We start from the raw sequence: 26,846 nt of genomic DNA on the forward strand, positions 1-26,846 counted from the left end.
TACCACACACACACCCACACACACACACACACACACACACAATGTCAGGATACCTGTCCAATCACCCTGCAGTGAGACCGACTAGCTGATAAGGCCCACTCTCACGCAAAACCTCCTAGGATTTTCAGTGCTTCATTCTTACATATGAATAGATAACAAAGGAATGTCAGACATTTAAGCAAAGCTTCAACTGTACTAGACAGACCAACATAAACGAAACATGAAAAAAGGAATTCAGAATGAATCGTGATAGTGCTGAAATACAACAAAACTCCAGAAATTTTTCTCCTCAGAAAGAGAAAGCAAGTAAGCCGTGAATTAAAAAGGACACTACAAAAAGGGAACAAAGAACAAGAAATTATCTTAGAAATTACTTTCATGAAGGCTGAAATAAAGTTTAATTATATAAATTACAAGAAAAAGTTGGGAAAATATCTGGTATTTCTCACTGTATAAAACTAAAAAGAGGGGGAAGGAAGAAAGAGATTGACAATGTAAAAGAAATCAAGAGAATCATTTCTGGATGTTTAACATGTAAATAATGAGAAAACAAGGAGAAAAAAATACAGGAGAAGCTTTTGGTACATAAGAATGCCAGTTTCCATATTAAAAAGGATAAACAGTCCAAGGATTATCATCATAAAATGTAGTAATGGGGATAAAGTGAAGCTTCTAAAACTGTCCCGAGAAGAAACGAGTCACATAAAGAATCAAAAACTTGAAATGGCATACTTTTCAACAGCAGAGCTTGAAGAACCTGAAGCCAGGCAACAGCTGGTAATGGTGGAGATGGGGAGTGGGGGTGGCAGACTAGCTTACTGCAAAGCAATCCTCTTGCCAAGAACAATTAGAAAAGCTGGAAAAAGTATTTTTTTAAAGTGCCTTTGAAAGCATCAAGAGCAGCAGAAGAGACTGAAAGGGCCAAAATCCTAGAGAAAAAGAGAACTCAAGAGAGGTGTGTTATTCAAATAGCTCTTCTTTTTTTACCAATTCATGAGCAGTAGATAAGAGGACAAGAAGCTGGGTTTCTAGAAGTATACCATGGCTCAAGGGTCAAAATTTGGGCATTTGGTGCCCATTCAAGAGAAGGCACCCCAGGCTTTCAGTGGGAACTACTGAAGGGTTACCCCCTAGAAGTAGAGACCAACTGGACATAGACCAACTCTCACAGAGGTAGCGTTGACTCAGCCTGAGTCCAGATGGCATTAACGTGTGATCAGTCCTTACTGTAATTGCTAGTCAAAAGCAAAAGGAAATTCTCCATGGAGGAATATAGGAGCCTCATATTGTCTTAACAATTTTTCATATATAACGTCAGGAATTCAATTAAAAAAAGAACACCTTACTAAGCAGTGATGGTTCATTTTCTTTTCTTTTTTTTTTTTTTTGAGATTTATTTATTTATTCATTTGAGAGAGAGAGCAAGCAAGCGAGCTGGGGGAGGGGCAGAGGGAGAGAATCTCAGCAGACTCCCCGATGAGCACAGAGCCTGACGTGGGGCTTGATCTCATGACCCATGAGACCATGACCTGAGCTGAAACCAAGAGTTGGATGCTCAACCAACTGAGCCACCCAGGCGCCCCAATGGTTCATTTTCTGTGTCAACCTGATTGGGCCATGGGGTGATCAGATATGGTCAAACACTATCCTGGGTGCATCTGTGAGGGTGCTTTGGATGAGATAAATATTTGAATCAGTGGATCAAGTGAAGCAGAGACTGCCTTCCTTGATATAAGTGGGCCTCATCCAATCAGAAAGGCTGAGTAGGAGGGAATTCCTTCTGCTGTTTTTGAGCAGGGACGTGGTTTTTCTTCTGCCGTTGGGCTCTAACTGAAACATCAGCTCTTCCTAGGTCTCAAGCTTGCCTGCCTTGTGACTAGAACTTATACACCATCCGTCCTCCTGGGTCTCCAGTTTACGGACTACAGTTCTTAGGACTCATCAGCCTCCAGAATTGTGTCAGCCAATTCCTTATAGTTAATCTCCTTCTATATGTACACATATCCTACTGGTTCTGTTTCTCTAGAGAACTCTGATTTGTATACAAACATACTGAGGGACAAGATGGACGACCAGAAACAAACAAGGAAAAAGAAAAGAAATGCAACCACACAAGACTTGGACATTGAAAGTATCCAACACAACAGAATTTCAGGAATTGGTAACAACAAAAATAATAAAATGGAAATTTTAAAAGCAAAAATTACAATAACTGAATTGAGACTACAAAAGATGGGTGTAGGGGCGCCTGGGTGGCTCAGTTGGTTAAGCGACTGCCTTCGGCTCAGGTCATGATCCTGGAGTCCCGGGATCGAGTCCCGCATCGGGCTCCCTGCTCGGTGGGGAGTCTGCTTCTCCCTCTGACCCTCCCCCCTCTCATGCTCTCTATCTCATTCTCTCTCTCAAATAAATAAATAAAATCTTAAAAAAAAAAAAAGATGGGTGTAAATGGAGTTTATACATAGCTGAAGGGAAGATTGGTGTACTGAAAAATAGGTTGCAGAAAGTATCTAGATTGAGGCAGGGAGAGAAAAAAAGAGCTGTTGTATGTAAATTATACCTCAGCTTAAAAAAAAAAGAAAAGCTTAAAAATCTAATAGGGAGAATCAAATAAATACGCAATACCTATAATACAAGGTGGAATATATAAGAATTATGAGAAAACGGTTTCAAAGGAAGGATAATAAAAATGACTAAGAAGAATGAGGAAAGAGTTCACGCAGGAGTTGGCATCTGAGATGATTTCAGAAGATGGATGGAAGGCATCTGTTGGGTGGTGGTAGGAGGAAGCAGAAAGGAAGTAGGTAGGAAGAAATACTAATAGGTAGGAGGGAGCACTAGGTACGCACTAGGTGCAGGGACTATGGCCGAGGGAGACAGAGGAGGCCATCTCCCTCAGAGAACCTGGAGGAGAACTCCCCGGCACCCAGATAATCACAATGGGCCCCTAAGATTTTATGAAATCACTTCTGAATTGGCATCAGTCAACATTCATATAATATGACAGAAGCCCTCAGAGCCTTTCTCCTCTGCAATGGGGCTCAAGAAGCTCCTCAGCATTTCCCTAAGGGTCCTGGGCTATGAAAAAGGAAAAGGCTGAATCTTTAACACTCAATTTGGTTTACTACAGAAGCTCCCAGAACTCTACTGGTGAGGAGATAAAATTATTTGTTGAAATGGAGTTTCTGGCTTGTCTACAGGCTTCATTTATGCGCGCTCCCTCTGGTCTCTATAGGACTGATACTGGGAAATGATTTACTGTCTGCTTTCCTAGGGACAGGCTGCCAGAAATGATGCTGGCTTCAATCTTTACCCATTCATCAATATACCTTTCTGACACCTGATAATCTGGCTTCTTCCCAACCAAATGCAATTAGTCTGAACTGGCTTGGAATGCAAGATCTCAAAGCAACCACATTTTATTCTGCGAGGCATCTTTCATTTAGTACCTGCTAGGCCTTTTCCACTTCAGGGAATTTTTTGTGGCCTGCACTGCATACTGTTCACAGATTTTCCATAAGAGCAAGAGGGGAGGGTAAAATAGCCTCATGCACGCAGGATAACCATACTAGAGAGCCTTTTCCTTTCTAGATCACATTCACCATTCTCATCTCCACAAACTGATAGACCTAAAAAGAATCTTCTGGATAGAATAAATAAGAGCCACAGAAGAACAACTTCACAGAAATGTGTTCATCTGTTTTCATACTCTTGCATGCTATCTCTTCTGTCCTCCATCCACTAAGGCTCTATGAATCTGCTCTTCTGTGAACGCCCAGTTCACTGGCAAAACAAAGTCTAAATGTAGCAAGGTATGAGCTCTATTTTTCAGACCTGTATCCATCTAACTGTAACAGTATTCACAAAGATAACACTTCTGCTTTAGCATGGCCACTCACTCATACCGCAGAGCCTCTTAGAGTCATAGCCACTATGAACCTCATGGTCCGATGATGGCTCTCCTATTCTAAAAAAGAACCTGCTTCATTCTAACAGTATGATGAATGACGATGCTAATCCCAACCTGTGGTTGTTGTTTTTTTTTTAATCACATTCAAATAACAGTCAGGAAGAGACCATTAAAGACATACCTATCAATAATCCCAATTATTCTAGGAGTGGGGAGAAGCAGGTTAATAAAAAATTGCAAGGAAGGACAAAAGCCTAGCTACCTGAGTAGAGGAGGAAGAGTAGGTAAGATAAGAGGCGAGGATCACAGCTATTGCTAAAGATGCTGCTATCCACCTGGTGCCGCTACTGGTCCGGGGGGAGAGTTCTCCTGCACAAGAACCATGATGCAGACTTGACCTTTTTACTTTTCCCCTCTTATTTGTTATCTATCGCTGTGTAACAAATAACCAACAATTTTCTCTCCTGAGCCAACTTTCTGTTATGAACTCTTACAATCACATTGCTGTTTTTAAAAAACAGAGAGAATGTATAACCTCCAAATGATTAGGACAGTGAAGAAACATATGCCATTAAAGGAAATTTTTAAAACGAAAAGTAAATAGAAAAAAAAATCACCCCCAAACTCACCACTCAGACACAATCACTATATTCATTTTAGTAATTTTATTTCAAGCTTTTAAATGTATGTTTTCTTTTAATATAGCTGTACTCATATATTCTGTATATATTTTAACACCCTTAACATTTTATAATTTATGTTCTACAGTGTCTTCTGAGAATGTATTTTTGATACTTGCACATTCCATACTCTACTTAACCTCTTCATTATAGGAGGACAGTAGGGTGTTTCCAATTTTTTGTTACAACAAATAATATTTTTTGTATATGAGTGTTTTCTCTATCTTTGAGATTATTTTCTTAACATAGATTCCAAAGAAAAGAATGGACGTTTTTTAGGAGAATTTTTTTTTTTTCCTGATAACACACAGTCATAGTAAAATAGCAGAAACGATGCAGAGTCTCTACCACCAACATACCCTTACCTCTAACCCCAGAGGTCACTACTATAAGCCACTTGGTGTTTACCTGTTCAGACTTTCTAAAATGTATACAGAAGTATATACACACATAACACTACATTTTTTTTTAAAATACTGCAATAGTAGCAGCTCATTTTGATTACTGTTGAGGTCCACTTAGCAAGCATTATTAAATGCTACTACATACTCAATAAGCAGACATTATTACCCAGTGCTACCATATACTAATTTGTTAAGCACTGGGTCACGCATTGTTCTGGGTACATTTTCTTGATAGATTTTATTAGCTAGCTCTTCAGCGGGAGTACGGACTTTGGAGTCAAACACACATGGGTTCAAATTCTAGCATAGGCACTTACCAGCTATCTAACCCTGAGCAACTTACTTCTGTACTAGGTTTCGGGTTCCTCATGTAGAAAATGGGAACAGGAGCCCATCGAAGACTTGCTGAGCGGATTAAGACCCACAAATGATAGCTACAGTGATATAATAATTGTCATAGTAAAAACAGTGCATAGTTTAATCTTCAATCACTCTATCTACAAGAGAACTAAGTATCTTATATAAATTTTTAAATCCTAATAAATAACAATGCAAAAACAGTTCAAAGTCTGTTTTCTTATTAAACAAAAACAAAATTGAGAGGGCGTGCTGTATTATCCTCTGGTCTAAACATGGAAACTCAAGGGACAGTTAGTTAGGTTTAAAATGACCTATATAAAGTCATGATCTATCCACACTTTTCTTTAAGCAATTTTACGTTCAGTTTTAAAAAGCTACTTGTTGAGTTATGAGAACAATTCATGGTACATTACTTTTTTTTTTAACTTTTTCTCCTACCTTCCTGAAACTTAAAAACATATGAACTTTGGTAACAGGAAGGAAAACTTTTAAACTAAAGAAAGATCTTGCAAACCAACTGTAAAAGAACATTTTGGGGACAAAGAAAATATGAGTATGGACTATATTAGATGTTATCAAAGAATTACCATTAATTTTGTTAGGTGTGATAATGACATGGTAGTTATATAAGAAAAGGTCCTTTTATAACGATGCACAGTGAAGTAATTATGGGTGAAATACCATGAGGGCTACAATTCAACTGAAAGTATTAAAAAAATGAGATAAAGATAACAAAATATTAGTAGCTATATTAATCTGGATAATGGGTTCTGGAGATTCATTATACAATTCTTTTTCTTTTTGAAGTTTTTCATAATAAAAATTTTGAATGATCAATTTAAAAATGAGTCTCTTTTTCCTTTCCATCTGTATCAGCTTAGGTAGCTGTATTCATGCTTCACTGAGATGGGTTGTAACTGAATATACCTTTAAACTGCTTAAACACCTCTCCCAGGCTATGTCTGAATTTTTCATCCTAACAACAAGCATTGGGTGATTAGCTAAAGGTCCACATATAGCAGACTGATGACTTCCATCACCAGGAGAATATTCTCAGAATTTGATACAATGCCACAAACACAGCTACCTCAGTGCCTAGAGACACACTAACACAGACACTGGGGTTTGCTGGAATGCAGAGGGCCAGTGCAAAACATGACTAAGAACTTGCACACAGAAGAGAGGGGCTTAAGGGGCGCCTGGGTGGCTCAGTCGTTAAGCGTCTGCCTTTGGCTCAGGTCATGATCTCAGGGTCCTGGGATCAAGCCCGGCATCAGGCTCTCTACTCGGCGGGGAGCCTGCTTTTCCCTCTCCCACTCCCCCTGCTTGTGTTCCCTCTCTCGCTGTGTCTCTCTCTGTCAAATAAATAAAATCTTTAAAAAAAAAAAAAAGGAGAGAGGGGCTTAAGTCAGCTTCCACTGACAGACTTCTGCTACCTTGCCACTTAAATCTTGGGATGTAAGACGGCAAAGAAATGAGAGTGACATACATGGGTCCACCCCAGGTGTGACCGTGATAACTCAAGGAAATGAGAAAATACTTCTTGGTAGCGCCATTTCCCTGATCAATCTGAGTATCAGCACCTTTACTCAAGAGGGTTGCAATGCTTACGGATCAGATCATAGGCAGAAAGAGCAAGGATACATGAAATAGAGACAAAAATAACTTTCCTTTAGAGAACGTGATTAGTGTTCCTCCTGCTTCCAGGGTGTGATGTGTAGTATCCAGAGAGACTGACACATTCCCGAAAGACCAAGGACAGATTTAATTGTCCACAAAATCTCCATTCATTCTGTGCTCCCAGCTTTTGGAAAGCTTAGGTTGGTGGCCCCCCACCTGGAGCACCTGTGAGAACACTGATAGCTGGGTCCGAGCCCGAGAAAGTTTCAGATTCAGGAGTTCTGAGTGGGGCCCGATAATTTACATTTCTAACAACACCCCAAGTAATGCTGATGCTGCTTTGAGAAATGCTGGCTTAGCTATCTGAATGAGTGCCTACTGTCCTCTCCCGCATTCAGCTCACAGCTACTCCCAGGCCAGGAAGACGAGGTGTTAACATGTGTGCGAGCAGTATGTAAGGTTTTCTCTGCCTTGTGGCCACTTCACTTCACTTGCCCTACTTGTCCCTTTAAACACATCTCACTAACTGTCAATACACTGGACCTGCGAGAAGATGGGGGACATTTTCCATATCTGACTGGATCATGGATACACCAATATTAAAATGGTTCAATATTTAAATCTGAAAAGTGCTCAGAAATACTCAGATGAAATGCATTAGATAAAGTACTAAGGATTAACATGCATGAAGAATGTTTTATTATAAACCCCTGTTTTCACTTTCTTGCAGCTTTCCAAAAAATTAGCCCTTTGTGGTGAAATTTTCCATGCTTGGTTTCAGCCCAAAGGTGATTTTTTTTTTTTTTTGCAAAGTTTGAGAAAAATATATTAAATAGTTTTTGAGTTATGAAAAGATGAAAAAAGCCCACACAATTTTTCCACTTTGAAAGCAATTTTAGGATTTTAAAAAAATATGCAGATGACTAAAACATGGCTGAAGTCACAAAGTTGAAACTTTCCATGTGTTTGGCTTTTAGCAAGGTAGTCTCCTGGGTAATTAGAAAAGATAATGTGTGTGCACACACACAGATAAATATATGCATTTAAATAAATGCACAAGTGATTGGCAAAGTTGCATTTCATCATATTCAATACAAGCCTTCCTCAGGAGGGGATTTATTGTTTTCTGTAAGGGAGTCTTTCACCAAGCAGAGTCGCTAGCTGTTGACTGCCTGACACCTGTGGTTTTCATGTAGCAGGGGTCACTGATGGCTCCTGAGGACATAAGTGTGGTACTCCTGTGCACTGTGTCTCCAGAACCACCCACTTTCATACTCCCATCCCCCTGCTACCCCCCAGCTCAATTCCAGGATTCCGATTCATTGTCTTCCAAGTTCAATTTCTGCCTTTGGCCCATGCCTCAACACCAAGTCCCTTTATCTTCTTTGCACCAGAAAACACACACGTTCTCACTTCTCCAAATTCTCTCCAAACTGCCCCCAAAAGCATCGACCTGCTTCCCACTAAAGCCTTCCCTGTGTTATTTGAAGAACTCAAGTATTAAAGAAACAGTAGTAGAAATCTTATGTTTAGGTCAAATAGGTTTTGGTGGTTTGTTAAAGTAACTTACTCTAACCCATCTATAATCATCACCTCCCTAGCCACTTCACCTGGAAAACAGATAATGGGAAAGTCAGAAAACAAAAGACAGAGTCCTAGTTGTGCCCCTTCATGGCTAACTGACATGTTAGTAACTCCCAGTTACTTCAGTCTCCACATCTGCAAAATGGAAAAATTAGGTTGTCACATGACCTTGTTACATGTAAACATGTTCTGTAAATTTCAAATGACTGTTGGGTATAATAGTAATGACAATACATCAATTTTAAAAACTGTTTCAGGTTTCCAGACTCAAATGAAGAACCAAGTACAAGGCACATGTATCAAATGAAGAACCAAGCTAAATGACAAAAACGCTTTCGCAAGGATGTAGTCAACGATTAAGAAAAAGTCAACTTTCCTAGTTTTTATGTGTGCAGATTTAAAAGACAAATAGATGCTGACGTTCCTCCAACATATGTTCCTGTTCCTCTTTCATTTTCAACATATCTCTCTGCATGGGCTATTCCCCCCAGGATATGTTAAAGTCTCTCCCACTTACAGGAAAAAATGTTGTCTTGATCAGCCTTCCTTAAGTTATCATCTTGTCTCCTCCTCTTCACTGGCCAGTTCCTGGAACATGATTCATTTATCACCAACTGCCTGAGACCCCCTTCTCCCACTATTTTACTAAAAATGTTCTCTTCTGGGTCATTAATGACCTTCTGATTACCAATACCAGCAGCTTTACGTTCTCTTTGAACTAAACTCTTATCCTGTTTCAGTTATCTATATAATGTACCATCCCCTCACCTTATGGTTTAAAACCACAGTGATTACTCTTATTCTGTGGGGTCAGTAATTCAAACAGGACTCAGCTGGACTTCTGCTCCATATGTCATTGGCAGGGGTAACTCCCTGGGCTGCATTCAGTAGCAGATGGGATGGGCTGAAAGGTTCAAGAAGGTTTCACCCACATCTGGTGCTGCATGATCCTCTTATGTGGCCACCTTTGGCTTTTTCACAGCGTGGTGGTCTCAGGTAGTTGAACTTTGTATATGGCAGCTGGCTTCCAAGAGGGAAGAAATAGAAGCTCCCAGTCGCCTTAGGCTTGGAATTAACATCACTTCCACTGTATCCCGTTGGTGAAAGTCACATGCCCAGCCCAAATTCAAAACAGAAGGGAAGGAGACTTCACCCCTTGAGAGAAGAATGGCAATGAATCTGTGGCCATCTTTAATCCACCACATATCTGCATCTTTCTTGATGTTCTCCTTTTTCTTCTTTTAGCATGCGGTACACTCTGGTCTAGGGTAATGGCTTTCTTTCTTTCTTTTTTTTTTACCTTGATCCACAGTAAGATATATACTCTACATTGTAATCTAGGATAATCAACACACAAAAAGTGAAACAAAAGTTTCACAATACAGTCCACTCTAATATTTTCTATTCTATTTTACTCTATTATATATATATTTAAAAATGCTATTTTATTGTTCACAAACATATGCTTCTCTGCTCTGAGGAGGATGACACTTTACAGCCTCCTTAATGGTAGACTTGGTCATATAACTTGCTCTGTGCAATGTTGTGTGAAGGGTGACAAATGTCACCTCCAGGCAGAGGTTTTAAAAGGCAGTGGGTAGTTTATTATTTCCTTTTTATCTTCTGCCATGAGACTGGAGTATGCCAGATAGAAGCTACTCCATCAATCTGGATTCTGGAGGAGTGCACAGTGACAACTACATGGGACAGCCAACCCTCAGAAGACTTGTAGTATGAGCAGTAAATAAATCTTTGTTGTTAAAAGATACTGACACTGTGTTACTGTACCACAGTCTGCCCTATCTTGACTGAGCCACTGGCTGCAACCCACTGCAGAATCCAGAATCCACTAATGGACTAATGTAGTCATTAATTTGGAAAATTACTATACCTGTGCCTCTTCCTCTTCTTCCTCCTCCTTTCTGTCAAATAAAGTCATTCTCCTAATATACATCTACAACCTGTTTCTTTTCTCTCTTAACAATTTCCCTTGGCAAATGCCAAATACCATCTTCATTATTTCTCATCTAAACTAGTATAACTTGCTTATCACTTAGTTGTTAGCTTCTTATTCTACACTCTTGCTCCAATCCACTCTCCCTTTTGCTGAGAAATTAATATATCTGATTCAGGACTATTATCATCACAGTTCCCTCAGTGGCTCCTTACTGTCCAAGAAATAGAGTCCACACCCCCTAGTGCACTTTCTTGTTTGCACTTCTATCAGCCTAGGTTCTTACATCCCACTGCTCTGTGCATGCACACAATAGGTTGCATCCAGATCAGCCCACTCACTGCTCTTTTCATGTGTCCAATGATAAAAACCATTTTTTCATACTGTTCCCACTGCTTAGAATATACAACAACCCCCTACCACCAACACATCAAACTCTCTACTTCTAAACATTTCGAAGTATTGACTCAGTCTTCCCCTGCTCAAATACCAGCTCTTCATGAGGCTTTTTCTGATCTTCCCAGTTAGGAGCCATCTCTTTCTTCAAAATATTCAGAGCCTTATGGTACTTCCTCATTTTGCCTTCTGTTTCTTATCAGTTAATCTAGGGACAGGACTCTGACAACCTTTACTTTGACATATGAATGACCTCCTATTCTTTCCCCTCTCTCCAGTTTATCTTGCCTGTTGAACACAATGCAGTGATGTTATATGAATGCTTATCACAAGCGTATCTAACTTTAACTGCAGACATGAAGGTTCATCAGAATAGTGTAAGTGCATCATGGTCTAAATAATCTCACTTTCCACAGAATAGTTGATTTTATTTTTTTCCCTACTGTAGACAAGATGCACTCCTTTTTTAGTTGAAATTTTTAAAAAAATCTTATTTTATTATGTTACGTTAGTCACCATACATCATTAGTTTTTGATGTAGTGCTCCACAATTCATTGGTTTCATATAACACCCAGTGCTCCATGCAGTACGTGCCCTTCTTAATACCCATCACCCAGCTAACCCATCCCCCCACCCCCTCCCCTCTAAAACCTGCAGTTTGTTTCTCAGAGTCCATAGTCTCTCATGGTTCATCTCTCCCTCTGATTTCCCCCTTTTCATTTTTTGCTTCCTTCTCCTAATGTCATCCATGCTATTTCTTATGTTCCACAAATAAGTGAAACCATATGATAATTGACTTTCTCTGCTTGACTTATTTCACTTAGCATAATCTCCTCCAGTCCCATCCATGTTGATGTAAAAGTTGGGTATTCATCCTGACAGCTGAGTAATATTCCATTGTATATATGGACCATATCTTCTTTATTCATCTGTTGAAGGGCATCTTGGCTCTTTCCACAGTTTGGCTTTTGCGGACATTGCTGCTATGAACATTGGGGTGTATATGGCCCTTTTCACTACATCTGTGTCTTTGGGGTAAATACCCAGTAGTGCAATTGCTGGGTCAAAGGGTAGCTCTATTTTTAATTTTCTGAGGCACCTCCACACTGTTTTCCAAAGTGGCTGTACCAACTTGCATTCCCACCAACAGTGTAAGAGGGTTCCCTTTCTCCACAACCTCTCCAACATTTGTTGTTTCTTGCCTTGTCGATTTTTGCCATTCTAACTGGTGTAAGGTGGTATCTCAGTGTGGTTTTGATTTGAATTTCCCTGAGGGCTAATGATGATGAACATTTTTTCATGTGTCTGTTAGCCATTTATAGTCTTCTTTGAAGAAGTGTCTGTTCATGTCTTCTGCCCATTTTTTTGACTTGATTATTTGTTTTTTGGGTGTTGAGTTTGAGAAGCTCTTTATAGATCTTGGATATCAGCCCTTTGTCTGTAGTGTCATTTGCAAATATCTTCTCCCATTCTGTGGGTTGCCTCTTTGTTTTGTTGACTGTTTCCTTTGCTGTGCAGGATTTTTATCCTGATGAAGTCCCAAAAGTTCATTTTTGCTTTTGTTTCACTTGCCTTTGGAGATGTATCTTGAAAGAAGTTGCTGTGGCCGATGTCAAAGAGGTTACTGCCTATGTTCTCCTCTAGGATTTTGATGGATTCCTGTCTCAAATTGAGGTCTTTCATCCATTTTGAGTTTATCTTTGTGTATGGTGTTAGAGAATGGTTGAGTTTCATTCTTCTGCATGTGGCTGTCCAATTTCCCCAGCACCATTTATTGAAGAGACTGTCTTTTTTCCATTGAATATTTTTTCCTACTTTGTTGAAGCTTATTTGACCACAGAGTTGAGGGTCCATATCTGGGATCTCTATTCTGTTCCATTGGTCTATATGTCTGTTTTTGTGCCAGTACCATGCTGTCTTTGTGATCACTGCTTTGTAATATAGCTTGAAATCAGGCAACGTGATGCCCCCAGCTTTTTCAACATTTCTTTGGAGATTTGGGGTCTTTTCTGATTCCATACAAATTTTAGGATTGTTTGTTCCAGCACTTTGAAAAATGTCATTGGAATTTTGATCGGGATGGCATTGAAGGTATAGATTGCTCTGGGTAGCATAGACATTTTAACAATGTTTATTCTTCCAATCCATGAGCATGGAATGTTTTTCCATCTTTTTGTGTCTTCTTCAATTTCTTTCATGAGTGTTCTGTAGTTCCTAGAGTATAGATCCTTTACCTGTTTGGTTAGGTTTATTCCGATATCTTATGGTTTTTGGTCCTATTGTAAATGGAATCGTTTCTCTAATTTCTCTTTCTACAGATGCATTATTAGTGTATAAGAAAGCAACTGATTTCTGTCCATTGATTTTGATTCTGCCACATTACTGAATTGCTGTATGAGTTTTAGTAATTTGGGGTGGAGTCTTTTGGGTTTTCCACATAAGTATGTCATCTGTGAAAAGAGAGAGTTTGACTTCTTCTTTGCCAATTTGAATACCTTTTATTTCTTTTTGTTGTCTGATTGCTGTTGCTAGGACTTCTAGTACTATGTTGAACAACAGTGGCGAGAGTGGGCATCCTTGACGTGTTCCTGATCTTAAGGGAAAGGCTCTCAGCTTTTCCCCATTGAGGATGATATTTGCTGTGGGTTTTTCATAGATGGATTTTATGAGCTTGAGGAATGTTCCCTCTATCCCTATACTCTGAAGAGTTTTAATCAGCAAAGGATGCTGTATTTTGTCAAATGCTTTTTCTGCATCAATCGAGAGGACCTTATGGTTCTTCTCTCTCCTCTTATTGTGTTCTATCACATTGATTGATTTGCGAATGTTGAACCACCCTTATATCTCAGGGATAAATCCCACTTGGTCATGGTGGATGATCCTTTTAGTGTACTGTTGGATCCTATTAGCTAGGATTTTGTTGAGGACTTTGGAATCCATATTCATCAGGGTATCGGTCTGAAATTCTCCTTTTTGATAGGGTCTTTGCCTGGTTTGGGGATCAAGGTAATGCTGGCCTCAAAAGAATGAGTCTGGAAGCTTTCCTTCTGTTTCTACTTTTTGAAACAGCTTCAGGAGAATAGGTTTTATTTCTTCTTTAAATGTTTGGTAGAATTCCCCAGGGAATCCATCAGGCCCTGGACTCTTGTTTTTTGGGAGGTTTTTGATCATTGCTTCAATCTCATTATAGGTTATTGGCCTATTCAGGTTGTCAGTTTCTTCCTGTTTCAGTCTGGGAGTTTACAGGTTTCTAGGAAGGCATACATTTCATCCAGGTTGCTCAGCTTATTGGCATATAGTTGTTGATAATTTCTAATAATTGTTTCTATTTCCTTGGTGTTAGTCGTGATCTCTCCCCTTTCATTAATAATTTTATTAATTTGGGTCCTTTCTCTTTTCTTTTGGATAAGTCTGGCCAGTGGTTTATTGATCTTATTAATTCTTTTAAAGAACCAGCTTCTAGTTTCATTGATCTGATCTGTGTTTCTGGTTTCTAATTCATTGATATCTGCTCTAATCTTAATTATTTCTCTTCTAATGCGTGGCTTAGGCTTCGTTTGTTGCTTTTTCTCTAGTTCTTTAAGGTGTAGAGTTAGTTGGTGAATTTGGGATTTTTCTATTTTTTTGAGTGAGGCTTGGATGGCTATGTATTTCCCCCTTAGGACCGCCTTTGCAGTATCCCATAGGTTTTGGACCAATGGGTTTTCGTTCCCATTGGTTTCCATAAATTGTTTAAGTTCTTCTTTGATTTCTTGGTTGACCCAAACATTCTTGAGCAGGGTGGCCTTTGGCGTCCGAGTGTTTGAATTTCTTCCAAATTTTTTCTTGTGATTTGAGTTCCAGTTTTAAAGCACTGTGGTCTGAGAATATGCAGGGAATAATCTCAATCTTTTGGTATTGGTTGAGACCTGATTTGTGACCCAGTATGTGGTCTATTCTGGAGAAAGTTCCATGTGCGTTAGAGAAGGAGTATTCTGTTGTTTTAGGGTGGAATGTTCTGTATATATCTATGAGGTCCATCTGGTCCAGTGTGTCATTCAAAGCTCGTTTCTCTGTTGATTTTCTGCTTAGATGATCTGTCTATTGCTGAGAGTGGAATATTGAGGTCTCCTACAATTAACGTATTGTTGTCAGCATGACTCTTTATTTTGGTTAACAGTTGGCTTATGTAGATGGCTGCTCCCATGTTGGGGGTGTAGATATTTACAACTGTTAGATCTTCTTGTTGGATAGACCCTTTAAGAATGATATAGTGTCCTTCTGTGTCTCTATAGTCTTTAGTTTAAAATCTAATTTATCTGATATAAGAATTGCTACCCCAGCTTTCTTTTGAGGTCTGTTGGCATGGAAGATGGATCTCCATCCCTTCACTTTCAGTCTGGATGTATCTTTAGGTTCAAAATGAGTCTCTTGGAGACAGCCTATGGATGGGTCCTGTCTTTTTATCCAATCTGCAACCCTGTTCCGTTTTATGGGAGCATTTAGGCCATTCACGTTGAGAGTGATTATTGAAAGATATGAATTTATTGTCATCATGTTGCCTGTGAAGACCTTGTTTTTATAGACTGTCCCTGTAAATTTCTGTTCTATATCACTCTTAGGGTCTTTCTCCTTTTATAGAACCCCCCTTAGTATTTCTTGCAGGGCCGGCTTAGTGGTCACATATCCTCTCAGTTTCTGCCGGTCTTGGAAGCTCTGTATCTCTCCATCCATTCTAAATGACAGCCTTGCCGGATAAAGTATTCTTGGCTGCATGTTCTTCTCATTTAGTACCCTGAATATGTCTTGCCAGGCCTTTCTGGCTTGCCAGGTCTCTGTGGATAGATCTGACGGTATTCTGATGTTCCTTCCTCTGTACGTAAGGAATCTCTTACCCCTAACTGTCCTTAGGATGGTTTCCTTGGTTCTAAGATTCGTGAGTTTTACTATTACATGCCCAGGTGTTGGCCTGTTTTCCTTGATCTTGGGAGGGGTCCTCTCTGCCTCCAGGACACGAATGTTTGTTTCATTCCCCAGATTAGGGAAGTTCTCAGCTACGATTTGCTCAAATATTATCTTCTAGTCCTCTCTCTCTCTCCACCCCCTCAGGGATTCCAATAATTCTGACATCCGAACGTTTCATGGTGTCACTTATTTCTCTGATTCTATTTTCATGTATTCTGAGTTGTTTTTCCCTGGCCTCTTTTCCCTTTTTCTCTATTATTTGGTCTTCTAGGTCACTAATTCATTCTTCTGCTTTGCTTACCCTAGCTGTTAGATTATCTAGATTAGATTGGATCTCATCAATGGCATTTTTAAGTTCTGCCAATTCAGCTTTCATTTCTGTCCTTAGAGACTCTATGTTGCCATTAATCAATTTCTCCATTCTAGCTATTGTCTTCACAACTGTTAGCCTGAATTCCATCTCCGACATCTTGGTTATACCTGAATCCATTTGTAAATCTGTGGCATAAGTCATAATCTCTGAGTCTTTCCTATTTTTGGGGTTCCTCCTCCTAGTCATTCTGTTGAGGGGTGGTTGAGGGAATGTACAGAGTCCAAATTATTGACCACAACCCAAGCAAGAATCACCTGTTTTCTAGAGACCTTAGGGTTGCCTGTCTCTTGTTTTCCTAGCCTGTCTTCTGGGGGAGGGGCCTGCCACGCTGTTACTCAGGCAACCCTGTTTGGGCAGAGTTGTCCTGCTCCCTGTGGTGGGGGATGGGCTCAGTGAAAAACATTTTTTTGAGGCTTTTGTTCTCTGGTGGCTTTCCCTGGCGGCTGTCGAGTCAGAGCAGAAGAGAGTTTCCAACCCTCTGCCTCAGAGCAGAGAGAACGCAGTCTGTTCTTCCGTGAGCTCTCTAGGCCACACTATCTCCGTTTCTGTTTGTGCTGCTAAAACTGCAGCGTTCTGGGTTGTGCGCCCCTCAGCAGTGCTCCCAGTCCTCGCCTCCAGGTCAGGGCACGTCTCTGCCCTTTGTGCTTCTAAAACCGCCAGCCATCCCCAGTTCGCACGCCTTGCCCTGCGCTCCGGGTTTCTGTCTGGAGGGCTGCCCTAAAGTCCTCTCCCCACCGCTAGCGATCTGCGAATCTGTGCCCCGTCCCCAGCATGGGAGGCTATCGCTCACTGGTAGTGTAGGATCCCCATGGCTCAGCTCCCTCCCCCTCCTGTTTATCCTCCGATATCTGCTGGCGAAATCACGGCTCCCCGCTTTGTACCTCGAAACCAACCGTCTGCGATATTCTGTTTGTAGAGATCCAGATCTATCTTCTTACATCTCAGGCTGATTTCGTGGGTGTTCAGAGTGGTCTGGTAGATATCCAGCTCAATTCCGGGGACCAGTTAGAATAGGGTCCCCTACTCCGCCATCTTTTCCCCCTCTCCGACAAGATGTACTCCTAAATCAACACACACATGATCTAACATGCTATTTTAATTCTTTCAGTAAAAATTTTCAAGCTTCTCAGCTGTACCTGTGGTGTATTTTGAGTCTCTCAGATTTTGAGTATCTAAAACACCACTGGGCACCCAAAAGAAACAATCAAACAAAAAAGCTCTGAGCCATACAAAATCCATGTACTTAACTTCATCAACTTTACTCTTGTGTATGCATTTAAGACCTGTTCATCCTTACTTGAGACAAAATTCTAACATGATTATCTGTTTTCTCTACTAGAAGCAAATTATAGTAACATATTATAAGTAGCGAAGAGAAGTGGAACCTAACACTAAGGGAGAAGACAGAGAAACTATAAAAGAAACAGACAAGTTTTTTTTTTTTTTTAAGGCACTATCATCTAAGAAATTTCAGGACATAGGCAAAATCTCTTTGATTGTATTTTACTCTAGTATAATAACATTATAAAAATGATGCCCTTGAATTACTAATTCCTCCACAATCAATATGCATTGTTGAAGAAGATAGATAAGTAATAATATATTTTAGACAATTTTTTATCCAACTGGATAAAAGAGTCTGGTGCTTAAAAAAGTTGAGTTTAAGTAATCTGGAAATTTCATTTAGAGAGAAGATATTTTTGCCAACAGGACAGACAAAGGAAGCTCTATATTATTGTGCATTTTCCCCAACAAAGGCCAAATGATATAAAAAATTAAGTTTTTGAAGGATCTGCTATCCCTGGAAGGGAACGAAGTGTTTTCATAAAATGCTATACAAATGCTTAGAGGAGAATAAAAGTAAAATTACTTGAGGTTCACCTCACAACTCAGTTCAGAGTCCACTTAAGAATCAAGGTCTCTCAACTCCCAACCTTGAACTTTATGTGAACAATTTACCGGCAAAATCAGATGGCACATTTTTAACATACAGAGGACCAATGTTGAAAGAAGATTCTAAATAGTGGGGATAAGACTATCACTTTTTTGTTCCATTTACTCCCCCTCCAGGCCCCAATTGCTAAAGCAGCATTTTATGGGGTCTCCTGCTCCTTGAGCTGCAATATAACGGACCACATGAAGCTCGTTGTGTGTAGTCCAGGAGTATACCGTGCTATCTGCAGGCTCTGCTATCATCCAAAGTTTGAAAGAGCCATCAAATATCTTCTTAGACGCTCTTTATACCCACAGCTAATATAACTGTACCCCACCCCTGGATTGAGACAGAGCTGAGGCTGCATCCTGGCAAGGGACCTTGCTCTCAGTTCCTAACCATGAAATGAAAGACGGAACTAGACTGTTTCTAAAGCCTATTTCAGTTCTAAGATTCTGTGAGTCTAAAACTATGTTTGTTATTACAAGTCATGACAGCTACTATTGAATAGTCTTCCAATTACCTATTTTCTCAGGCTTCTTTTTAAATTCTTTATTACTGGACATTACACTCAGGAAGAATTTCTATAATTCTATGTACCAAATTTGCTTAAAGAAACAAAAAAATGTTAATACCAGATTTTTAAAAGAGCCAATTTTCTTAGTATATTAAAATATGTCAGATAATGTCTCAAGTATGCAATAAGTCTCTTAAAATGATTTTAAGACCAAAGTTTCCTATAATTAGTTATAAAAATATTGTAAACAACTGAACCAAAATAAAACCAAATAAACCAGCTACTAAACTACACATATGTCTTCAAAATCTTATGGGAGTCAAATATTCCAGTAAAAATAACAGAAGAGATGGAAACACAAGTTTCTTATTATCACACTTCATATGTTATAAAACATAACAGCTAACTTATTTTTGGCAAAATGATTAGGGATTGCAACACTCTGGCTTACACAAACTTATTTGACTGTCAAATGCATCTTAAATGGAGCGTGTCATGCTAACTTCAGGCATGCAGGCACTGTGCTGTCTTAGAGTAGCCCAGAGACACTGAAATTTCAACACTTCAGCAGGGATCACACCGATGATATTAACCGGGCCAGGTGTTTAAAGAGGGGTGGGGGGACTTCAACAATGCAGTTAATTGAAACCAGACAAAGCTTTTGAATAATAATAATAAAAAATCATACAGATGTTCACCCTCCTCCCTGGGTAATCTTTATGGACAATTTATTGCACGCATTATTTTCTAGAAAACACCCTTTTTAAGAAAACACAGTTTCATATGTCTCTCTGAAAACTCTATAATCACAGTATGAGCTATGCCTCCACAAACAGACTACATTACGCTCATGTCTCATTTCCCTTTCCCCTTTTCACCATGGTTCCTGCAAGGGCGAGAACACCTGGAAGGAGAGCAATAATTAGAAAGCTCTAAAGCAAAAGGAGCTACAAGAAGCTGGATTAACCTTAAGATGCATTGTACTTCTTTCCCAAAAGACATGTGAGTGCATGCCAAAAAGGAGAGATGGGTTCAAAACAAATGTGTTAACAACTGTTCGCAAATATGCACAAGAGAAACTATACAATACATGCAGAATCAATGGGAAGCAAACAAAAACCAAAAAGATCAGTGATTAAGTTAATAGACTGTGAAGGACTCAGCAATGAATATTTTCTTCCCTATGTTTATAGAATAGTGTATTTGTCAGGGTTCCCCAGAGAAAAAGAACCAATAGGATACATAAATATGCATATATATGAAAGGAGATTTATTATAGGAATTGGCTCACATGATTATGGAGGCCAAAAAGTTCCACAATATGCATCTGCAAGCTGGGAACCAGGAAAGCCAGGGGCATGATTCAGTCTGAGTTTGAAGGCCTCAGAACAGGAGGAGCTGATGGTGGAAGTCCTAGAGGCGAAGGCCAGCAAACCTGGAGCTCCAATGTCAGAGGGAAGGAAAGATGGATGTCTCAGCTCAAGAAGACAGAGAGAGAGCGAGAGAGAGAACCCCCCTTCCCTGAGTTTTGTTTTATTTGGGACCTCAGTGGATTGGAGGATGCCTGCTCACAATGGTGAGAACAAATCTTTTCTCAGTCTACTGATTCAAATGCTAGTCTCTTCTGGAGGAAAAGATGGATGTCTCAGTTCAAGAAGAGAGAGAGAGAGAGAGAACTCCCCTTTCCTGAGTTTTGTTTTATTTGGGATTTCAACAGATTGGAGGATGCCTGCTCACAATGGTGAGAACAAATCTTTTCTCAGTCTACTGATTCAAATGCTAGTCTCTTCTGGAAACATCCTCAAAGACACACTGAGAAACGTTTTACCAGCTATCTAGCTGTCCCTTAGTCTGGTCCAGTTGACACATAAAATTAACCATCGCAAACAGTAATGCTATTATTATTTCACACATGCAAGTACTCTTTTCTTCAAAAGTTTTTTTTTTTAAGTTTTCAAAACACCTGGGATAACTAATAACCCCAAACTGTATTTCATATCAGTTTGCTATATTTTATTAGACAGGACCAACTCACCTCCTACACTGGGAAGTAAACTGGGATGTTATCTATGTACCTATATGCTTGATTGTACACCACACAAGTGAAATACTAACTGTAGTAGTTGTGGAGTAGGCAGCTTCTGACAAGATCCTCACTTTCTAGTGTTCATGCTCCAGTGTAATCTGCTCCTCTTGAGTGGGGGCTGGACCTAGGGACTTGCTTCTAACAAATGGAATACTGTACAAGTAATGGGATGTGATTTCCATAATTAGGGGATAGTCTGTGACTTCCATCTTGCCAGCAGACTTTCTCTGGCTCTTCTACCACACTTGCTCTAATGAGGCAAGTTAGAAAGACCCACATATTAAGGAACTGAGGGTGGCCTCCACCCACGGGCCACTGATGGACCAAAGCCCTCAGTACAACAACCCTCATGGAACGGAGTCCTGCCAACAATCATGTAAATGAGCTTAGAAGCACATCCTTCTCAATTCAAATCTTCAAATGAGACTACAGTCCTGGAAGATATCTTGAGTGCAGTCTTATGAGAGACCCTGAAGCAGAGGACCCAGCTAAGTTGTGGCCAGATCCCAGACCCACAGAAACTGTTTAGAGAATAAATATGTATGGTTTTAGGGCATTACATTTTGGGGCAATTTGTTACACAGCTGTAGATAACTGATATGGTACTTAACCTAGTGACTGAGCCGATGATTCCACTGTTATTTCCATCACCATAATAACAGCTAATACTTATTAGGAAACTTCTAAGGCCGAGGAACCATTCTTAAGTCTCCCTTGGAGAACATATTATTATCCCCATTTCACAGATGAGGAAAGGGAGGTACAGAGATACGCAATAACTTGTCCCAGGTCACACAGACAAAATACACAGCAAGTACATGAACCTAGGTGTCCTAGCTCTAGAGCCAGGGCTTTTGGCAACTGTGGAGACAGAACCACAGAATGGCAGGGCTGGGCACCATAAAGAAGGTTACCTCATCACACAGTACTAGAGGAGATTTAGAAGACACAAAAAAGATCAGAAGCCATGCAAAATGCTAAAAAGAAAAAGTCTCCTTTCCAATTAAGGTGCCTTTTCTATGGAAACAAAGAGTAGAAACAATAATACAGTGAACGGAAAGCAATCCTGAATTTACTAAAATCACACTTAGAAATGAAAAATACATTTTCTTATACCCAATAAGCGAAAATTACCAACCTCCATTTGGTATTAAAAACCACACCCAGGGAGGCTATAGTTGTACATTTCCTAAGGGCAATTATGAGTGAGACCTACGTTTGTCAAGCTGGTAGAAGTAGAAGAAAATTTCCAAGGACCTCTGAAACTCCTCTTGAAATTTTTATCATATGGAATGAGAAAAGTCAAAATCCTAGGACACAGAGATTCCAGGAAGGAATCACTTCCTCTCTTGCATTCAGATTACAAGGTTAAATAGCATTCCCTCACACTCCTACACAGTAGTTACCAGACCTATGGATTACTGTGTCTCCTCCATTAGACTTTGGACTCTCTTACCTCAAAGACTGTCTTATTCACTGGGATGTCCTCAAAACACAGCTCAGGGCCTGACATATGGCCAGTGTTTAATATGTGTTTGTTGAATCAAGAAATAATTTATGTTGTGAATTGCATCCATTCAATAGATCCTTTCAGTGGTACATGTTATTGAGAGTATGAGTTTCTGTTTTGTTTTGAAGTCTCTTCTAGCTCACTAGCTTTCTTGGGCACTTTAAATAGGTCTTTGTGTCTCCAGCATCTCACTTAATATCTGACACCCAGTGGTACCCAATCATTTGTGAACGAATGAACCCAAAAAGGCTGCCAACCTATAGAATGGAGAAGGATCCAGACTTATGACTAAATAAAGATTTAGTGTTCCATAAGGACAGCTGTTTGCTTACTGATGATGATGATGATAAATTTTCTTTCTTTTGAAAGGAGGCATGAACATTTGCAAAATATTCTCTCAATAAAGACAGATTCTTGTCTAGGTCTTGGCCGGGGACTACTCTTAAATATTCCTTTATAAATGGCAAGTTATATGCAACTTCAGATTTCCAGATAACCCTAGATTAAATGGCATTCATCTGGAAAATTTCTACCTTCTTCAGTATTATTTTTTGAAACACATGGAAATTGCGTGAACATACACTCACATAGGCCCACAGTAATATGGATAAAGATAAAGGCAGCTACCAAATATCCCCCTCTCTGTTATATTTATCAATTAGACAAGAGACAAAAGAGGGAAGGAAAGCTGAGAAGGATCTGCGCAAGTGCATAATCTAGCACCTACAGTCACCTCCTGAGGCATACTTACTGGGAGTTCAGGAGCAAGCTTCAAAATCTCAAGGCTAATATAGCAGCCTACTGAATGGCCAATGACCACAAGTTTTATTTCCTTTGGCACATGAGTTCTCAGGAAAGCTAGCTTGTGTTCAACTTGACCTTGTAGTCCATAGATGTCGTTAATTTCCGGAGCATTTGAATCTAAAAGCAAAAATATGAATATATTTTCACTCAATAAGGTAAAGTAATAAATTCACTGGGAAAACTATCTTAAAAAAAAACCCTAACAACAGTAGTAGTTCCCATTTATTTAAAGCCTACAATGTGCTAGCTACAGTGTTACTTAAATTACATCAAGTCTTCAAAACAGCCCCAGAAAGGAAGCATTATTTTCATTTTACAGATGAAAATCTCAAAGTTCACAGACATCAGGTGACAGACTGACAGTCACACATCTACGAAGTGAGAACAGTGAGATTCAAACCCAGGTCTCTGTCCTCAAAGTCCATGAACTTTCAACTAGTATATGAACTACAGTTAACTTAGGCCACTAGCTCTCAAACTTGATCATGTATCAGAATCCTCTGCAGGACTTAGGAAGGTGATAGCTGCTGGGCCCCACTACCAAACTCCCTGATTCAGTAGGTCGGGGTTGGGGCTCAAGAATTTCTAAGTTTAAAAAAAAAAAAAAAAAAAGAATTTCTAAGTTTCCAGGAGATGTTGATATTGCTGGTCCCAGGACCACACACTGAGAACCACTGGTTAGGCTATTTTATATTATTAATAGACAACTAAGAAAACCCATGACACTGCTTCATTATTTTAGATAATCTTTGTTTGCTGAAGAACTTAGACTGAATGGCTTAAGGAGAAATGTTGTAAATTGTTCCTTTTAACCAGCAGTCTTAACCTGAAATATCCTTTCTTCCTTTCATAAATGAACTGTCTTCTGAAATCTTCAAGAGCTAATTAAAACTTTATCTAGCTAATCTCCAAGAAAAATGAATGAGCCTCCCTTTGTGCTTAACCAGTCCCCTTCCACTCTTATTAGAGCACTTTATCATACTTGTATAATTGTCTGTTTATTTCCTCTCGTAGCCTGTGAGCTCCTTGGAGGCAAGGTCCACTTTTTCCTCTGTGTCCTCTGTGACTAGCACACAGTAAATACTAATGTGGACTGAAAAAACTGAACTCACTGGACAGTCTCTGAGGATGCTGCCAGCTCTGGTAGTCTATAAATATGGTAGTCTGTAAATATGAATATAAATTTCAATAGGTTTTCCCTACGCACCTATAATATTTCAAAATATCACAAGGTAGTAAATTGTTTATTAAAGTTTGAATTACTGGGATACTAAATTTTTTGCCTTCGACTCCTACAAGTTACTGATGGGAACTGTAATGAGCCACAATGCAGCTCATTTGAAAGGCACCCAGAACTCACTGCTCTTCAGTTTTATCTGTGCGTGCTGTTTCCGTTTCCTTCAGTGCTCAGCTCCCCTTGTTAATCTGGCTAACTCCTCTTCATCCTTCAAACTCCCAACAAGTGTTATCTCCTCTGAGAAGCTACTTTATGATTCAGTGGGCGAGGAGTAAAGTAGCCTTCTTTTCAGGTCCCCCGATATCCCATGTTTATCTTACCACACTACTCCTAGCTTATTCCTATTTTACAATTTATGTCTTGCTTATCTCTGTCCCTCAGTGCCTGGCATACAGTTATTGAAGACCTTTTTACTGAGTCAATGAGGCTTAGTTCCCTTTTTCCATGGTATTATTGATCTCTCAGGTTAAGATGTGCTCTGCCCGAATCCTTCTTCCTAGGTCAGCCTAGGATCCATTCTCTGTTTAACAAGGAAGTTCAGCATAAAACAGAATGGGGAAGAGAATCTGGAAGTCTGACTTTGGTAGGGCTCCTGATAGCTCCAAAGGCAAATGTTCACTGAGTATTACACTTGAGTACGTTATGCTCCCCTTTCAGTTTATCTGCTCTGATCACTCCATCCAGAAGGGATCATATTATTCTCAGATACCCCCAAACAAACATCTATAATACTTGCAAACCAAATTCTTTATTTTTCAAAATACATAATGGTTTGAAAATGTAAAAATCTTCATTTCATTGGGACAACATGGTGTAGTAACATCATGGGTGCTGGAGACAAGATAAATCTGGGTCTAAATCCCAGCTGAGCACCTTATTAACTTGGTGGCTAGGGCAAATCTTCAGTGTCCTCTTATCTGTAACAGAGTAATAATTCTAGGCTCCTAAGAGTGTAAGCATAATACTTTTAAAGCACATAGCACAAGCGTCTGGCCTAAATTGTGAAAGAAATGAGTTACACCTGCTATCATTTCAATTCCTGTCATTTAAGTCCTCCCTCGAATATATACCAAGAACATTTACTTAGATAGTGCAAAGAGAAAGAAAATGAGCTAAATGCAGTAAACATTTTAAAACTTCACTGACACCAGAAATAAGGTTCTAAAAGATTGTATTTCAGATGAACTTTAATGAACATTATAATTCAAAAGATTAATCAAATGAATATTTCAGAAGTAAATCTGGTTTTACCTCTGGGAACTGCTCAGTAGCTTTCCAAGATAAAGACATTACTTACTAGCATCTGCCGTAGTAATGAGGTTAGAGGAGAAGAAAACATTTTCTAGAAATAATAATGACAGCAAATATTACATGTGCTATCTGGACATTATTTTACTAGCAAAAACTAAAGGTTAAAGGACTATATACTTCTTTATATATTTTCACGCCTATTATTATTTTAATATACTCTGAAAAAAATACTAGAAATCATTAACTTTCTATAAAATACAGTAAAAAAAATTACATGCAATTGTACCAAGATCAGAAGAATGATATGGAAATTACTTAAGCCATTCTTCCTGTAGAAAATGTATTCCAAGTTACAACAACTAAGTATGTTTGGAACATAAACGTTATCAAGGTATGGTCTTAAATATGATACTGACAATTCCCTTTTAGAACCTGACCCTATCTGGGGCGCCTGGGTGGCTCAGTCAGTTAAGGGTCTGGCTGCAGCTCAGGTCATGATCCTGGGGTTCCGGGATCGAGTCCCGCATCGGGCTCCCTGCTCAGCGGGAGGTCTGTTTCTCCCTCTCCCTCCGTAGCTCCCTGCTTGTACTCTCTCTCTCAAAAAAAAAAAAGAAAGAAAAAAAGAACCTGACCCTATTTCTTAGACCCATTTCTATGGAATTTACTTTGTAGCTTATTTATTGATTCTGGAGTTTATTTCAAAAGGTACATATAATCTGTTCCTACATAGTTCACAGAAGAATTAAGTAATATTAGTACTTCACATTTATTTTTCATCTGTTGTACAAACTGATTGATCCAGTTATTAAAATTTTGTCAATTTTGGATCAAAATATTATGCATCCCTTACAGCTTCAGGACACAGGTATCTGATAACTATTATTTTGTTCTATTTTACGTCAACTAAATTGACTACTCTGACAGAAAACAGTGACTAAATGGCCGAAGGTGACTTTGAAAATACAGATATAAATACAATGTGCTCCCCTTATCTGCAAGGAGTTCACAATCTAATAAGAGCAAACAAATAGATAAAAACACAATTATAAAACACTGAAATAAGTATATCTCAAGCATTTCCTTGAGAAAAGAACAAATTTTTACCGCATCACATTTGAAAAGTAATGCCCCTTTGGGTTCATGAAAACTACTGGGACCTTCTCCAAATAAATCAAGATAAATATCTAGAAAATATTCCTTACTAATGCACACTACTATAAATATGTAACTTTACATACTTGAATGCAATCATATGGCCTAAATTTAATAATACATACACATA

At 39.2% G+C, this 26,846-nt stretch overlaps 1 protein-coding gene across 4 annotated transcripts in view; it reads right to left on the bottom strand.

Annotated features, from left to right (window-relative positions):
* The window catches only part of LDAH (lipid droplet associated hydrolase), a 112,622-nt gene that overhangs the window by 48,094 nt on the left and 37,682 nt on the right, over positions 1 to 26,846 (bottom strand). For all 4 annotated transcript variants that reach the window (XR_010405448.1, XM_045884170.3, XM_045884169.3 and 1 more), the window contains one exon: positions 23,024 to 23,193. Coding sequence is in view for 3 of the 4 variants with exons in the window: in XM_045884170.3 (XP_045740126.1) it covers positions 23,024 to 23,193 (170 nt within the window). In the remaining variant the exon portion in view is untranslated. The remainder of the gene's footprint in view (positions 1 to 23,023; positions 23,194 to 26,846) is intronic.

The sequence above is a fragment of the Mirounga angustirostris genome, unplaced genomic scaffold (assembly GCF_029215605.1).
Source record: "Mirounga angustirostris isolate CCGP_5_RB_7025 unplaced genomic scaffold, mMirAng1.0.hap1 SCAF_10, whole genome shotgun sequence".
Classification (NCBI taxonomy): domain Eukaryota; kingdom Metazoa; phylum Chordata; class Mammalia; order Carnivora; family Phocidae; genus Mirounga; species Mirounga angustirostris.